This window comes from Phaethon aethereus (genome assembly GCF_964289735.1).
Source record: "Phaethon aethereus genome assembly, chromosome: 12".
Lineage (NCBI taxonomy): Eukaryota > Metazoa > Chordata > Aves > Phaethontiformes > Phaethontidae > Phaethon > Phaethon aethereus.
The window spans coordinates 22205769-22222898 of record NC_138588.1 but is presented as its reverse complement, the minus strand read 5'-3'; the positions used below and the strand labels follow the sequence as shown (position 1 = coordinate 22222898).

Genomic DNA, 17130 nt, shown 5'->3' with positions numbered 1-17130 from the left:
CCCTGAAACACTGGTATCTGATCTAAACCGTGGGGCTGCTGCCTAGGTCTCTAGGAGAGGCTGCCTTCCTCTGCGGACCCACCGCTGTGTGTAATGCGTCAATAAGGTCTGTCGCGCCTTTTTAATGGTTGTTTTATGAGGCAGGAAAAAATCAAATTGTTTCCTCTACACCAAAGCATTTTGTTGTGAAATGAAAATGGGAGGAGTGTGCTTTATCAGACGGGATTTTATGACTTCCTTTAAAAAACAGGTTCACGGTCAGAACGTGTTTATCAGGATATTTATATAGTCACAATTTATTCAGTGCCCAGGAGTGTCCATTTTACATTAGAATATAGAACCAAATGAGTGCTTAAAGGTCATAGTCACTGGGTATTAGTTAGGATTTTGCTTGTCTGTATTTTTGGTGAGCTTTTTGCAAGTAGTATGCATTGAGTGAAGAGTAAATAACAATTCTCATTCCCAGTGGTAATGTAAATGAAGCTAAGGTAATTTAAAAAAAAAAAAAAAAAAAAAAAGACATTTTTCCTGCCTGTTGTGGGCGAAACAATGTCAGTGTAGAGAAAGAAGTAAGCAAGCATCTCCGTTTCATCTTGTGAAGAAAATGAGGGTTGCTTTTGTTTGGGGCAGGGTCTGTTCCTCAGGATGGTGGATTGCATTTGGTTTTTTAAGTCTACTGGAGACAAAGTTGATTCAGAGAACTGTGTCAGGTTCTTGTCCTCAATCCCCTCTGGAGGATAATTATGTCCAGGTTTATCTCCCTGAATTGGCTTCCCCATAGATGAATACCCACCTCCCAAGGGGGGAGTGGGAGATGCTCCAGTGGGAGCTGGGTGCTTCTCCTAGCCCAGCTCCATCCTCCGACTGCACCCGCAGCGGTTGACGTCTGTGTCCCCTTGGGCAGCTCACTTAAACTCTTCTTTGGTTCAGGCAGCAGTTTCCTGTGTAGCCAGGATCATCTAACGGCTCTTTACATCCCAAAGGGCAAGTCTGTAGTTCGGCCACCTCCTTTGAACCGGTTCTGGTGTCTGTCAGCGTCCCAGCACCTTCAGCTGGCTTGCAGCCTTCGTGGAAAGCTGTACACTCTTTTTTTTCTGGACTAACGAGGTGAATTGGCTTTGGGTCCTGGGGGCCATGAAGCCAGTACAGGGCTTTCTGTAGGTATTTATGTATGTACAGCCAGTTCTACAACGTGCGAGGGGCAAGTGGGAGAGGGGAATCTCTCCCATTCGGCAGATGTCACCTCCTTTTCCCGTCAGTAATTGATTGCGTGTTATAGTCAAAAGTAGTTAAACTACTACAGAAGTTGAAAGCATTGGCTTTAATAAGACCGGTATATAAGGGCGTAGGAAAAAAAAATGCCCAGGGTTGAAAATTGCTGGCCAACTTGAAGGTTTCTTTGGCCAGGTAGAGTGGTGAAACAAAAACACACTAAGGTGCTGTTGCCATGTGAACACATCGTGTAAAAAAAAAAAAAAAAAAAAGTCACTGGAAAAATACCGTTATCAAAGATTCTACCATTTTTCTGTCCGTTTTGGTACCAAATGTCTTTTATATACAATGATAAGCATTACTAATGGATTTTCAGTTAATCGCAGCAAGTAATGTATAAAGCAGTGCAATATAAACCATAAACTCCCCCTGTGTTTTAATTTCTGAGCCTGTTGTCCCCGGTCTGTAACACACCACTGTTACACGGTCGTGCAGGCACGAGGCAGCCTTATGGGGTCAGTTCCTCAGCAGACGTGCTTCGCGTTTCTGAATGGTTCGTGTAATTTTAATTCTAGAAGTAATTTCAAGGTTAGTAGGCTTTATGTCCAGCGGGCCACAGTTGTGCTTTCTTGTAGGTGTTGGTCTGAACGTTCTCATGTGTTTTCTTTTTCTGACAAATTTCCTTACCCAGCAAAATCACACACAAAGTTCTGAAGTTTAAATGATCTCATGAAGCTCAATTTTGTACACAGGTATTGATATACTTTTGAATTTTCTCTGAAATATTAGATTTTGTTGTCTTGTTACAGTCATGTCAAACAGACCTAGAGCTGTGTCTTACACCACGTAAACAGAGGTGCTGGTGGTTGTCGTTAGGAAATCCTGGAGATTCAGGAAATGCATGTTCATTATAGACAGCAGAAATTAGTTTAATACACTCTGCTCTCCATGTCTGCTTACTCACTTTTTCAGTTTTGCATGAAAGCAGCTCTTAGTAGAAGAATAGGGGTCCGATAGATTTCTTTTAATTAGTTTTTCCAAGGGAAGGAAGTAATTCAGTTGTTATAACTGATCTATTGAGACAAGGTACCAGCTTCCACATTGTGGCCGTTGGCCTCCAAGAACTTATTAGGACCCGTTAATGTGTTTTTCTTTGATTATGGTCTCATGCAGGGGACTACTAGGAATAACAAGATGATGTCCCTTCTGTCATAAATTTATGAATTAAGGATTTGAAGAAGGTTGACAGTTTGATATGAGTAAAAACACAGGGGAAAAAATAGGAGAGAAAGAAAAAATTTAAAGGATAGTTGCATAGCATGGACTTACTAATTTTGTTATTTCATACTTATTACATTGCAACCAGTTAGTGCTGTATGTTTTGAACACTGTGAGGCAAAGAGTACAAGAGAAAATGAATGTTTTTTGACTATGACTCTTTGAAGTATCACAGCTTCTTAATCCTGATCAAGATTGAATCCTTCTGGTCTGAAGCCGGAGGAATGATACCATATGCTAAAGTTTGAATTTAGGAAAACGCTGCATTAGGTAAAAGTAAGAAAAATGAAAGTCTTGATTACCTTTCTGGAATAAGATAAATAGCGATTTATGTGAAAAATATTATTTATCAAGTAAACAGTTTTCTCCGAATACCCCAAGTCAAAACTAAACATATCAGTACCGCTGAGGTGTTCTTTTTCTTAGGGTACACAGTTAAAATATTTAAGGTGTTTAAAGATCTGAATGTCCTAGGTCATGTTTTTTCCAGCAGTTTTTTTGGCAAAATAGTAATTTGCTATTTGTACTTGTAGTACGTCTCTGTTGCTGAAATCAAGGATTTATTTATATTTAAAAGCTACAAATCTGCTCTGATCTTCTTATAAAGAGGACTTTCTTTTCTTCTCTAATAGTATATATTAACCACTCCCTGATGGCCCAGATTCCTCAGTTGTCCCCATAACTGGCTCCCATTGGCCAGGTTGATCTTGTTCTCCACTTGCTGCAGTATCTATGTCCTCTGAAGGTGCACCTACGTAGAAGTTTTCATTTCCATCAGGAGAGCACTCATGACATCTCTCCCCTGTGCCTGCTCCTCACCATTGAATTGCACCTCAGTACTGGATCTCGATGGCTTTGGAACGAAACTGAACTGGAGGATGCACTCTGGTCCCTGTTGGGTGTTCAGGGTAAGAGCTAATCCAAAGTGGCACCTATAGAGTCCATACGATGTGGGCGCTTGGCTCTCAGAAACAGCTGGCTCGCCCTCAAGTGCCTCCCCTGCTGCCTTCCGACATAGACGTAGCCTCAACCTCGGTTCCAGAAACCCTGATGCTCTCATTTGACAGGCATTGTAACTGTGACTTTGGGAGCACTTAAATATGGCCAAGAATAGTCTAAATACAGCCACTAACTAGTTCTTAAAGTGCTTACACATTTTAATTGCATACATTTTAATACTACCTTCATGAGGTGGGTTGTAGCAGTGGCATAATTGTGACAGACATTGAGGCAGCCAAGGCACAGGGAACTGGACTCAGCCCAGGTCATTCAGATAAACAGCGGCAAAGCTGAAAGCAGATAACATTCCTGTTCTGCTTTTCCTTTGCGTAGTATATCCGATGGTATAATTGGAATGTTATTGCCCAAAGCAGGAGGAAGTCGTGAATATGCCAATAATGTGCCATGGGAGGAAAAAAGGAGGAAAAAGGAAATCTAAACCGGAGGGGCTGGACAACATGGAAAATATTTCTAATAATTAGCTAACAAGTAGAGCGTTTCAATTACTAGTTTTTAGGCGTGGCATGTTTGACAGAGTTGTTTGTGAAAGATCTCATCAGCATCCTGAAACGGTAATGATGGACTAGCACCATGGACACACGTTCCAATTGTTTGTTATCTCGCCGCAGGGAGTTACGCTAATAGCAGTGGGGCTCGTTTTTCCTACATGATTAAAAGCTGGGTACCACATTCGTGTGTCAGACTGAGAGACACCCGTAGCCTTTGCCTCTTAGACTTTACCAGTCTAATGTTGGTAAAATTCAAACATTGTGCTTTTGCCGGTGAGGGATTCAAGTTATAGATAAGTCATTGATTGTTATTTGTTCAAGTCCAGCTCCTTGTGGGTATTTGTGTGCTGCCCAGAACATTGCGATAAAATAGTTGCAATAGTTGCTGTCTGCTGAGAAGAAACCCTTGGAAAGAGCTGAGCAATTGGCAGTCCAGACATGCGTCCCCGTGTCTTCGCTTTGCACAGCAAAACAAGCTGGGAACCTTACGGTTTGCAAAACGCAGGTCTGGGGGGACAAAATGAGTCTTCTCTTACACTGGATCGGTGGGATTCGTGCTAGAGGGATGGGGATGTCTTAGCTGGAGGTCTTGGTGTTGCACCTGGGCAGCATAGATGCACAATGCTGTGTGTTGGTATCCCATATAAAGTATATGTACTCTGGGTAAAAATAATTTCTAGTGGCAAGTTAAGGAAATCCTACTTCTCTCATTTTTCTGCCTACCTTATCCTGTTGGTGGATTGCTGGATGTCCTGCAACAGTTGGGTTTCTGTAGTTGAACATTACCTGTAGTTGTTCAGTAGTTTAGGCATCGTTCTGTTGCCCAGGTTACAACATAAGCAAAAGTTATTGTGCAAAGCAGAAAAATGCTTGAAATATTTTCTTTGGTTTTAACTTATTTTTGTTAGATGCAGACAGATAAATCAACTGACTTTCCTCGTCTATTGATCCAGAATTGAAATTGCGTTGCGACAGTGTTAATGTATCCTCTCAGCCCCTGACTGCAGTGGAGCCATTGTTTAAGGAGTTATTCATTTTATGTCCGCTGTTTTGCTGAATGATTTCTTTCAGATGCTATTCAAGACAACAGGCTCTATCTCGACTGTACAGCCTTTGCGTAGTGCCAGATTGAGCAAGGACTTTTTTCTTGATCCCTTAGAAAAACACCAGCTCAGAAAAACTGGTATATCAGCAGTGGTTGAAAAGATAAATCTGCATGCCTGGCATGCAACAACATCATTCTTTTTCCATGTTCTTAGCATGTCACTTGCTGAATAGACTTTTTTTTTAATGATATTAATGTCAAACTGTAGGAGTAGATCTGCAAAGAATATTCCAGAGCATAGTTACTTTTTAAAAAGTGATGAAATACATGTTAGAAAGAAGAGACTTGTTTTGCATGCTACTTGTTAGACCATGCTTAAAAGCTTGAAGTAATAAAGCTGCTCCCTTATTGGCGTTAAAACTAATTTTAGTGTAATTACTCATTAACGCAGCTCTGCACTGCTGAGCACTCCGCTGACACGGCTGTGAACAAATCCATCTGTAATGGCACTCAAGGTATTTTGAGGAAGAATGGGGAAAAAAGGCAGGGAAATAACCTAGTCTTCTAAATACGTTCCACAGCTATCAACAGTAGCAAATTGCTACCAAGCTGGTATTTAATTGCAGCTTTCAGTGGGTGAGTTTTCTTGCCTATCCATTGCTTACCTTACCTGCACGATTTACAAGTGCTTTTATTTGGTTCACAGTTTATTTTTCAGACGCCACGAGTTTTTTGGTGTGTTTGACCAATCTACCTATAATGCTGTCAGAAGGAATATTTCTGGTTTTGAGTCTGGCGTGAGGATAAAACTGGGTTTCTGTTAGTCTAGGCAATCTTGGCAGCTCTCCCAGACTCTTCATCTTGATGCCTGCAGGTTCTTCAAGCACTGTGTGCAAATCACTTAAGTAAAAGATGGATTGTTTTCATTATATAGGAAGGCAAATACATGAGTATGTGGGATGTATTTTAGATTAAGCAGATGAATTTTAAAAATTTGTCAGGGGAATAATTTTCCATAGAGAAACTTCAGCATTTTGTTTCGACTTACTTATTTAAAAAATATTTGTATTACATTCTAACTAAATAGAAAGACTTTTTAAAGATGGGTAGGATGCAGCTTTTGCATCAAGAGCGTGTAATTTGAAGCAGCTCACCCGACAATATTACCAAGACACGTGGGAGAAACCAAAGTATTAATGGAAGGTGACGGGAGGTGCACGGTTTGCATTTTGAGCGTGAATATGTATCCCAGCTCTAAAAAGACAACTGCTGGACTGGAGAACGGCAGACTGGTGCTGTTCTTCGGAGTTTTGTTCTTTGTAAGTTCATACGGTAGAAATTAACCTACACTATTCCTTGAGTTAAAATGCACAACTGAAATGGTTATAAGGAATTCCTGTACTGAAGTAGCAACTGCCTGTTGTGCTGGATATGAAGTGTCTTAACTTTCTTTCTGAAAAACAGAGGCGCTTTGTATGTCGAGTAGTTTAAATACATGTGTGAAGCAATCAATCAAAGATTCACCAGAACAGTTCAGAAGATGCTACTTCAGAAGGCGTTTGGCTGATGCAGCTGTAAACAACGAGGTTGTTTGTATAACAGCTTCCCTACAGATTATTCCTCAAACTGTTTCATCATCATAAATAATATTATTAATTGTAATTAGTTAATAGAAGGGTAGGAAATTAAAGTGCCCTGCAAGGGGAAAATATTCAATTGAAGTCTAAAGTGAACAGAAATATGAAATTTTGAAAAGAAATGGAAGTCAATCAAACAAGCATTCTGGGAAAGATGCTGAAAACTATGGGCACCAAGGAGGTGTTTTGCAGAGTACTGTGCCTTGTTCCTCAGTGGCAACATCATGTGGAAGGAGTGAGTAAGTCCATAGGTGCAGTGAGTAAGTCTCCAGTCCAAGGGAACTATTAACATGGGCTCAAATTTAAACATGGGAGAAGCCTGGCTGTTGTAACTGGGACCATAAATGCGATACTGAATCGCACTTTAATTGTCATTTAGGAGCAGAGAGATGATAGCTGGGAAGATTCCCTGGCCCCGATGCAGGACTCCGCATTTGTTGTCAGCGTTGAACTCTGAGGTTCCTGCCAGCCCACTTCTCCAGCTGGCAGGTCCCTCTCTCTGCCAGCCTATCTGCTGCTCCTCCCAGTCTGGCACAACCTGTAAACCTGTAAAAGCAAACAGGATGCTGTCTGTCCCGTCACCAGGTCACTGATGAAGATCTGAAACCCTCTACGTCTACATCCCAGTATCAAGCCCTGGGTGATGCCACCCAGGTAACCCTGGGCTGCCGGTTAGCCTTCACCCCGTTCGCCACGATGCTGGGAGCCTGCTGGGCCAGCCAGGTCTCCACACTCCTCACCATCCACCCGTCCAGTCCAGATTTGGCTTTCCGAATTCCACCTCTGCATGTCTGGAGGGTGTTTCTGAATTTTGTGCCGTTAGCCATTTTGGTCTCTCTTTTTGCTTCCTTTACACTTTCTGTTAAGCTTACGCTGGGCCAGGAGTTCCCTGTTCATCCAAGCTGGCTTCTTGCCATGCCCTCTTGTTTTCCTGCATGTAGGAAGAGGAATCTTTCTGCAGTTGTGAGGAGTTTGTCCCTGAAGATCAACCAGCTCTCCTGGGCTCCGTTGTCTGTAAGGGCAGCTGCCCATGGGGTTGCACATGCCCTGTGACCATGCTCAAATTTCTTCTCCTATAATTCAGTGTCTTGATGATGCCAAGCCTTCCGCAGTTTCTTTAGGATCTTAAATTCTTCCATTTGGTCATTTCAGCTAAGGATGCCATTGACTATCAAATCTCTCAACAAATTTTCCTTATTTACGAATAGCAAATCTAGGAGAGCATCTGTCCTGCTGGGTCATCCAGTACTGGTGTCAAGAAGTTGTCCACAACACTCTTCGGTGTTTGCTGCTTTGAGATATGGTGATGTAGGTTGGAGTAAGGATATAGCAGTAACTGTAAGTGCTGGTCACTTCACGTAGAACCTTTTCTGCCCCAAGTTGCTGCTGTTGCTCCTTGGTATATCAAACAAGGCACCATCGAACAAGGGATGAAGCTCTGTAGTGAAATACCCTGCACTGAGTAGTCTGCCAGAACAAGGTTTGCCTCGGGCTACAGGGGACCTGTCTCAGCCCAGAAGAAGAGCTAAAATGTGGTGCATTTCTGTAAGAAATCTAATTATGGGAACATAAAAATAGTTTAGGTTTTGCAATGAATGTGAAATTAATGGTGTAGTGTATTGATCGGGAGGGAAGTGCTGGAGAATACATAATTGTGATCTGTGGCCATCATGGTGTGGAAAGGATAATTAGGAAGATATTCTTGAGTACTTGTCTTTCTGTGATCTGTATGTTCAATACCAAAATATGTATGTTCCTGGCTCTGGGAATCTGGCAGAGTCCTGTAGAGATACAGGTGTTGAAGTAATAAGTCTGGATTTTAGCATGAAAGCAAGAAGAAACATGTAATCGAAATGTAATTAAACTGTAATTACACCAGTGCTTGTTGGGGGAGTGAAACTTCCCCAGTTGACAGGATGGGTGGTATCTGAGAGAGGAAATGAGACGTGACTGAGAGCTTCAGGAAAGGTGGAAGGTGCGATGGAGCGGTAACAGGCAGACCGGCACACGCGGAGGGCGGGAGGACATTGCTGATGTCCCCGTGGAGCTGGGCCTCCTTTGTGGTGGTCGTCAGAGGTGTGGGCAGTAATGTTTCATATGAAACGATGAAGTGCCTCATAGTTCTGCCCACGTACTTTTATGACATGGTGCAAGTCTGATCAGAGCAAATGGTTTGTTCTTCCACCGTTGTTGGTAATTGCCGAAGAAATAGAAATGAAAAAAAAAAAAAAAAAGAGAATTCTGCCAATTCAAGACCTACGTGTGAGATGATGCTTTGGTTGACAAGGGTTGGGTTTGGTTTTTTTTTAATTTAAAATCAGGTTGATGTTGCTGGTTGACTTTTCAATGCAGCTGAGACATTCTCAGTGTGTCTGCCTGAAGGTTTGCTTGTTCAGATAACGTCTTCTGGTTTCGTCAGGTTTTTTGTGTGCAGTTTTCGCCTTGTTTATCGAAGCCCAAGTCCACATATTCTGTTAGTACGTTAGGTGGAAATGCTGCAGTGCTCACAGAAGCTGTACTATTCCTGAACTTCTTTTCTGGGCAAAATCTATGCCATTTTAGTTAGATCCCATAATTAATAAGTGAATAAATGCATTTGGCAGCATAGATTCCCGTGTGGAAAATGTCATCAGGTGGCTTAAGCTTGGTAAATAGTTAAGAATCCAGAAAAATTCAGGGTATCCTGAGCTTTAGGGTTTTGTTACTAATTGTGCTTCCTGTAATACTCTGTGGTAATTGGGGTCCAGCTGCTCAGAATATTACTGTTAGATTTACTGGCTGGATTGCTTTAATAGGATTTGGAGAACAGCTATTTGTACGTTACAGCTTGTGCTGTTAACTTGCCAACCTTTTAATGCAATAATCCTAGAGATTTATCCTAGCTTTAAAGTAATACAGGAAGACATACATGACTTAGCACCAAAAAGTTTGCAAAGTCTTCGTATAATATGAAGCAAGAGTTGTTTATGCTTGTTAACATCTATTACATCATTTTACAAAGATACTATGAGAGGGAGGAAGAGCATTGATGGAAAGACGACAGTGACGTTAGTGAAAATTAGGAAAAAGTCTCTATTTCCACTGTCATACCAAGTTGGTCACCACATCTTGCCACTGGCAGTAGTAGAACCCAGCCAGTTCAGAAAGCAGTTACCTTGTGAACTGGCTTCAGTGCTTAATTGCGCAACCTGGATGAGTTTGCACTTCTTAAGTGAATTTTGTGTATTCATCTGTCATTTTTTAATGATTGAGAATAATAGAAATTAATTCTGCATGTTAATGGAATAAAGTATGAAATTGGGTCTGGATCTATTTTTGGATAAATAACGAGTTGGGGTATTTTATTGGTAAACGGTTGGTATTACATCTGGTTTACAAAGAAATGAAAATATTGTTTGCCACTGGTATGTCCTCTTACGAGGTCATATTTTATCCTCAGTTTTCACCCTTCCCTTTCCCTTGCCACTTCCATTACAATGGAGATTTGGTCTGCTTGCTCGACAGTGACGTGTCCTTTACTATTTCCCATTAGTTTTCAGTAGTTACCTTTGCCTGCATGTCAGCCTTCAGTTTAATGGCCTTTTTTGTGTGTGTTCATTTTCTTTTGTTTCCCATCGTGGTTTTGTTTATTTCTTTTGTGTTTTTTTTCCCTGTTTTCTTTTTTTAAAACCGTGGTTGATGTTTGCCCTTCATATTCCCCAATGTTTGCACATGACAAGATGTTGCCATCCCAACATTACCTCCCACTTCACTGACCAGTGCCACTAATGACCATCTAGCACCAGCTACAACAGGACCATTGCCTTCAGCCCCACGGGACGTCGTGGCCACCCTCGTCTCCACTCGCTTCATCAGACTGACGTGGCGGACGCCTGTGTCAGACCCTCAAGGAGACAACCTCACCTATTCAATCTTCTACACCAAGGAAGGCATAAACAGGTAAAGATCTCGATGCGTAAAACGGGTCGTGCTCTTTCATGACTCTTCACGCTAGCTTTGCTCGGGAGTGCTGTAAACCTCGAGTCTTTAACGCTCAAGGTCTTACAGGCTGCGGAGTCCGAGGGGTTGCGTTCCCTTCCCTCCTGCACCCTGATTAGAGGAAGCGTGTTAAGGAACCCTGTAACTATAGTCTGATTCTAGAGAGAACCATGTGGTAGGTGTTGGTTAAGTGTTGATTCTCTCCTGGTAATCCCTGTAAATAAATTTCATGAATGCAAAGCAGTTGTGAGTGTTTGACATATTACCCCAATGGTTTAGTTCAATCTACCCCTTTTTCTTGCTGCTGGGATCTACCGCTCCGAAATACAGTTTCAAGTTGTTGTGGTAAGTTTGAAGAAGTTGGAGCTAACAATCATTCTGAGCGGTGCTTAATTAATTGCGAATTAGCTTGCTTATCGGATTTATTACTCAAGAGAAAATGATCTACTTACTGTCTAGAGCGTGAGACTCAAAGTTCAGAAAGTCATTTGAAAAGGATATAAACTGCACTACTACTTACTCCACTCTTTCTTAGTTCTGCGGACAGACGTCTCGTCTGGGCTCATGATGACTAATTGAGGCAATTAGTAAAATTTTCTTTGCCTCACAAATGTTGTTTTTCTACTACTTCCTTACTTTAGTAATAGTCATTTTTACTGGAGATATTTTAAGGGAGACAGGAGAAAAGGTGGGGTCCCGCCAGCCATTCTTGCTTCTTGCCTCTCCTCCTTCACGTTCCTGGTCATAACAGCTCTACCCGCTGGGTTTTTAAAAAGTAATTTGCTGGAGATGCCTTCATGCCTCTCCCTGTACTGCTTCTGAGGAAACAAAACACACGCCTTTCCGCTACATACAAGATCATAGAAATCTAGGAAATATTCCTTTTGGGCCAAAAAGCATGTGCAGAACCAAGGGTAAGAGGCATCTCGTTATTTGTGGTGAATAAATGAAGAAATTACAGGACAATCTGCAGAAACTGCTGTTTCCAGTTCTTGCACAGCAACCCTGCGGGCTTGGGTTATTGTAGCCTGCACAAAGTTTACACAGCCAGGTACTTAAGCTGGCGCTTATATGTAAGCAGGTGGTTTCATTGACTTCAATGAAATCTTTGTTTGCTTAAGTGCCCTTCTGGATCAGGGTTCAGAGTAGGCTCTGAAAGCCTTTTATTAGCACATACTCACTATTTTCTCAACTTCTCCACTCCTTTGCTTTCTGCAAGGTGGTTTGTTTTTTTTTATAAAGTTGGTATCGCACGTTTCACAAAGGGGTGTGGAAATACGGTGAAATCCTGCCACTGAACCTGGATTTAGAGAATGAGAATGATTAAAATTAAAAAAAAAAAATAAAACCAAAGGAAAGGAAAAAAAGTTCTGTTTACCGTAGTGATGTTACGTGGTACTTTTAGACCAGATAGTTGGGCCTTGTGGAAACGTTGCTTGGTTACTGAATAAAGAACTTGATGAGCGTGTCACACATACCTCAGCAGTCAGAAATCAGAAAATTTTGAAGTCGAGCTTCGATGCGCAACCCTCCTTTCTTCCTCAGCGTTACAAAATACTGCTGAAATGATCGCCTTGTAGTCCTTGAAGTATACATGATTGTGTATCTTCGCTGTGGTTTTAAGTGCACGGGTACCATCTCCTCATGCTATTACATTTTTGCCTCCATCTACTCTTTTCACTGCATGCGTTACGGGATCCTTTTAGTAACCTAAGCCTTGTCTCTCCTCGCTCGTATTTGAGCAGCCATCAAACTAGGCATTTGATTTATTTACCATTAAATCAGGCTTGTGAAAAATGTAGGAAGTACCTATAACATGGAACGAGTTCGCTAGATATTTTGACATCTCTAAACCGTCTTTAAAGGGTTGTAGAGAGTCATCTTCGTATTGGGCTTGTAGGAGCACTTGCCTCTCTCTGCAGTATACAGTGTGGTTCCCGCGGTGCCGGCTGCCTCGGCCACCGCTGGTTTACGTTCCTTTTATTTTTATCTGCTCAGTGAAAGGAGATGCTCACAGAAACATGGCAAGTTGTTCCTTAATTTTGCCCTTCGCGCTTTTTTAGAGGACTGCAAGATGACTGGGACGTGGCTTCCCCCTCCCCGTAATGACGGGGCGCTCCTGCGAAAGGCTGCTCCGTGCCCCACGGCGGCTTTATGCCACCGAGGGCTGCCCTCTGCCCCCGAGAAATTCTGTATTTCGCCTTTTAAACTCAGCGTCCGCTTGCAGGGAACCGTTGGCCCCTAAGTGGAATGTTACAGAAGACTTGTACGCGGCAGAACACGAGGAATTGGAGCCAAGATGCAAACGCTGCCGAAGCTGCAGTGATTTTATCGCTTCTGAAATGGTTCAAGCTGGGTTTGGTAGTATGGGGCGTGCGCTGAGGAGCGAGTGAGAATAAAGATCTGTGGGGCTTGGAGGTTCCTCTTTAACAGAGAAGGAGAAACTATCCATGGAAGAGGAGCCTTTCAAAGCGTGGAAATGAGCCGTGAAGGCGGCTTGTTTCTGCTGCTTTCACTGGCTGCAGAATGTCACCAGCTGGTGGCACGTCCTCACCTTGGCTTGATGATGTCAGGGAGCGGCTTTTATCGAGGCAATTACGGGTGTCTCACGGCTTTATTGTCACGCCTCTAGAAGAACTCAAGTAATCTGATCAGATACAAACTACCGTCTTCCTCAGAGGTGGTCTAGTTACGCATCCTTGCCCTCGGTACACCGAACTTAAGGCAAGGCAATCCCCCTGAAAATTGAGGGTATGAAAACTGAAATGTGTTGGGGAGGCAAAGGGAGGTTTATTTCTGTGAAATTTTAGACAAGCACTCGGGTCCAAGATCTCCAAACTTGGAAGATTTGGAGGAAAATGAGAGAAATAGCTAGCACCTTGCTGGCACGAGATGGTAAATCACACGTGTGAGAGATTCAAAGAATATTAAACCCCCGGTTCAAGGTAGTGTGCTTCAAAGGCAGAAAATGGAGTTTAATTGTGTGTAATCGCGCTGTCAAAACGCCTCTCTGAGCTCAGGGCCGGGCTCTGCGGCTGACGTGGCTGGCACAGCCGATGTTCGCTTCTCAGTAATTCCCTGAAGGTCGCTTTTTGTTTTAAGCGTAACTTGAAACTTCGCGTTTCCAGATTTAACGCTGGTTGCTGGGTTTGAACTGTGGGCTTTTTCCCTTAGGTACTTGAGAGCTATTTTAAACCTTAACTCTCGTTTACAGAGCCTTTTAATTGGGGATTAAACCGGAATGAGTTAGAATAGTTGTCATGTTCTGTAGGGCAGTATAGTTATTCATATAGACCATCTGTTTTGCTACCTATTATGCCTACCTAAAGACATCAGAGCTCGTAAAAGGTGCTCAAGGCTCCCTAAGAAAGGGCATAAATGAGAGATTCATGTGGCACTTAATTAGATTAATCTCAACATCTTTTTAACATACTGTTGTGAGGGAAGGCACGGTTCTTAGTTATTACTGAAAATTGCAATACTTTCGCGTGTCTATTTATTTTTTGATAAATGTTGCCTTTCCATTAAAAAAAAATTGATTTTGGGGTGATTTTAAATAATAACCTTGGATTGCTGATATTTTTTTTTCCTAGATAAAATCAGTGAGCGCATTTACACTTGAGGCAGAAAATTCAATATATTTTGCATGTCAATGGGAGACGAATGTTACTCCACAGCTGTGAATCAGTTGGCACTTACTCTGGGTTTTCAAATACCATCATTATATCTAAGACATGTCTTAAAGGAAACTATCCGCTTGAAAATGTGTTCAAGCAAACGTTTTGCACTAGCTATAACTGGGAAGGTTAGTGAGGGAAAATATTTATCTTGTTCCACGCCCCCCCAGTTTCACTCTGTGGTGGGTATGATATTTCTTTGGCGGTTGTCTCGCTTCTCTGTCAGCTTCTGTCTTGCAAAAAAATACTTCACAAACGTTAAAAGAAGAGACATTTTTAATTCAAATATGCTATAACGATGCTGCTCAGTTAATGGTGGAAATTTATAAAAATCTGCAATGAAGCTGTTTATGCAATGTCATTTTAGCTCAGCTTTCATGGAGGAGAATATTCTAGAAAATGTGTTTAAATAGATCTTTAGTTACAGTAAGTGTCTTGTTTCCCTCCGTGTAGATACAGTATAATAGTGCAGAAATCAACGGGGATTTCAAAACGTTTTCAACAGGGTTATGCTAAATTGACCGTACCTGTTGATTTACAAAGAAATAAATTAAAAATGGGGATTTTGGCATCTTATTTCCGGGATAGAAACTAAAGCCTAATGGCTGGAAGGTAGGAAAGGGGAGCCGGTGGAAAAATTTTGTCTGGTCTTCTGCATTGAAAAGGGTTTTTTAGCATCTAATCATCGGGATGAGAATCGCCTGCCCTCTGCTGTAGAGCTAACCGAAGTCTAGCAGACAAAAGGGAAAGAACTGAATCCAAAGCAGCCACGTTTTCCCGTTATTTTCTCAGTGGGGAAGTTTTTGGTTTCTTCTTTTGTGATACTTACTGCTTTTAGTTGCGTTTACAGGGTGGGACAGCACGTAGGTGTCATTACCCGAAGGTAGCTCCGGGAGAGTTCGCGTGACAACAGTGACGTGTAGGAAATAAAGCCTGTAGCTCGTTGATGATTAATCTTTTGATCTTCCCCTCAATCCCGAGCCCGATAAGAACCGATCGAGGTTCCTGAACCACGTTCGGCGCGAGACCCGTGCTCCCACGGGGGGGAAGCGGCAGGTTCCCCCGTGCCTGGGGTCGCTAAACGCAGGGCAGTGATCCTCCTGGTCGCCTCGGCGCGGAGAGCGTCTTCCCCCGTGCGGGGCGCGACGCGTACGGTCAACCGCTGCCGAGGGATGGTGTCTGCTCGCGCGTCAGAGGGAGCGAGAGCGGCGGAGACGACGGGCAGACTCCGCTACTTGTGTGGTAATCGCCGAAATGCCACAGCTGTCTGCCTGGGTGGGTGGGAGTCAGAGCCCCTGGATGTTTTTAAAAAAATCTAAATATTAGGCAGCAACTAAGTAAAGTTTAGAGGTAGAAGAATACATTAAAACAGCTTCTTCGACAAACACACAAAAAAGCAGCCCCACAATATTAACAAAAATGCCTTCTATCTCGCCGGACTCTGTGTATGCTGCTCAAATATTTTTTCTTCTGGCTTCAGAGTAGTAGGATAAACTGTCACTGTGAATTATCACATGCTGTTACGAGAATAACAAAGAAACTACTTAGAATTTTGTCACGTCGAGTCTAATTTATTTTTTTACTTCAGTGCGTTTCTTTTTTTCAAAGAGAAGTTACAAAATTAGAAGCTGTTTGTCACCAGGAATTTTGTCATATTACTGTTTTATTGCGTAGTCAGCGCGGTATAAACAACCACATCATTAACACGTTCGATACATTCAAACAGGATACATCTTAGATTTGTTCCAAGCAGCAGCAATCCCTTTATTTACCCCTCAAAAACCCTCTTACTAATCAGCGATTCTTTCTGTGCCCAACCCTTTTGTTTCCGAAAGGGAACGCGTTGAAAATACAAGTCGTGCTGGAGAGACACAAGTGACCATCCAAAACCTGATGCCAGAAACAGTTTATGTCTTTCGAGTTGTGGCTCAGAACAAGCACGGCCCCGGAGAGAGCTCGGTACCGCTGAAGGTGGCAACTCAGCCTGAGGGTAAGCCGTAAACGTTTCGAGTCGTCGTCTTATTTTTTGTTTGTTTTTTTCCCAGTCGTGATCTTTCCCAGAATCCGTTGGTACTCTTCAACGTTGCACTTGCAGACCATAGTTTCAAAATGATTTGCCAGGTTACCCTGTTGGTATGCTTATATGATTTATTCTTGCCCTTAAGAAGAACTGGTAAGACGTTCCTCGGTAAATCCTCTAAACTTTCTGTTTTAAAAGGAATACTTTTAAATTGTCATTAGCTGAAAGAGGAGAAAAAAAGAAAACTTTTAAGAAAATGCAAAGTGTGTGATTTGTTAGGATTGTGCAGGACAAAATGAATCTGACCCAGGGAGCAGGATCTCCTTCAGAAATTTGGTCCCACCTTTACACCCCTCCAGTGAATCCATGTAAAATGCTGAAACATGAAAGAATACCCATCTTTTAACTGGAGTTGATTAATAGTGAAGTTGACGCTAAAATAATTAGCTACCGAAAATGTTAACGGTTAGGCTTGGTGACTAGCGGAGTTTCATGCTTGCGTTTTAGTTCAGCTTCCTGGGCCAGCACCCAATATCCGAGCATACGCCACTTCGCCCACCTCTGTTACCGTCAGCTGGGAGACACCATTGTCGGGCAATGGAGAAATCCAGAACTACAAGCTCTATTACATGGAGAAGGGACAGGACGCTGAACAGGTACAGAGCCGGGCTCTTCCTGCGTGATGTACAATGCCATTAACAGCCTTTTTTCTTTTATTATGTTTTTACCTTTAAATTTCTAGAAACACCTTGTGAAGTGTTCGTTTTTCTGATGG

The 17130-nt window shown here is 42.4% G+C and overlaps 1 protein-coding gene across 1 annotated transcript in view; it reads left to right on the top strand.

Moving 5' to 3' along the window:
• NEO1 (neogenin 1) overlaps nucleotides 1–17130 on the top strand; it is a gene marked incomplete at its 5' end in the record, with an annotated part of 204531 nt that overhangs the window by 143361 nt on the left and 44040 nt on the right. Inside the window, 3 exons of the mRNA XM_082005375.1 lie at nucleotides 10400–10619; nucleotides 16171–16325; nucleotides 16863–17011. Coding sequence (XP_081861501.1) covers nucleotides 10400–10619; nucleotides 16171–16325; nucleotides 16863–17011 — 524 coding nt within the window. The remainder of the gene's footprint in view (nucleotides 1–10399; nucleotides 10620–16170; nucleotides 16326–16862; nucleotides 17012–17130) is intronic.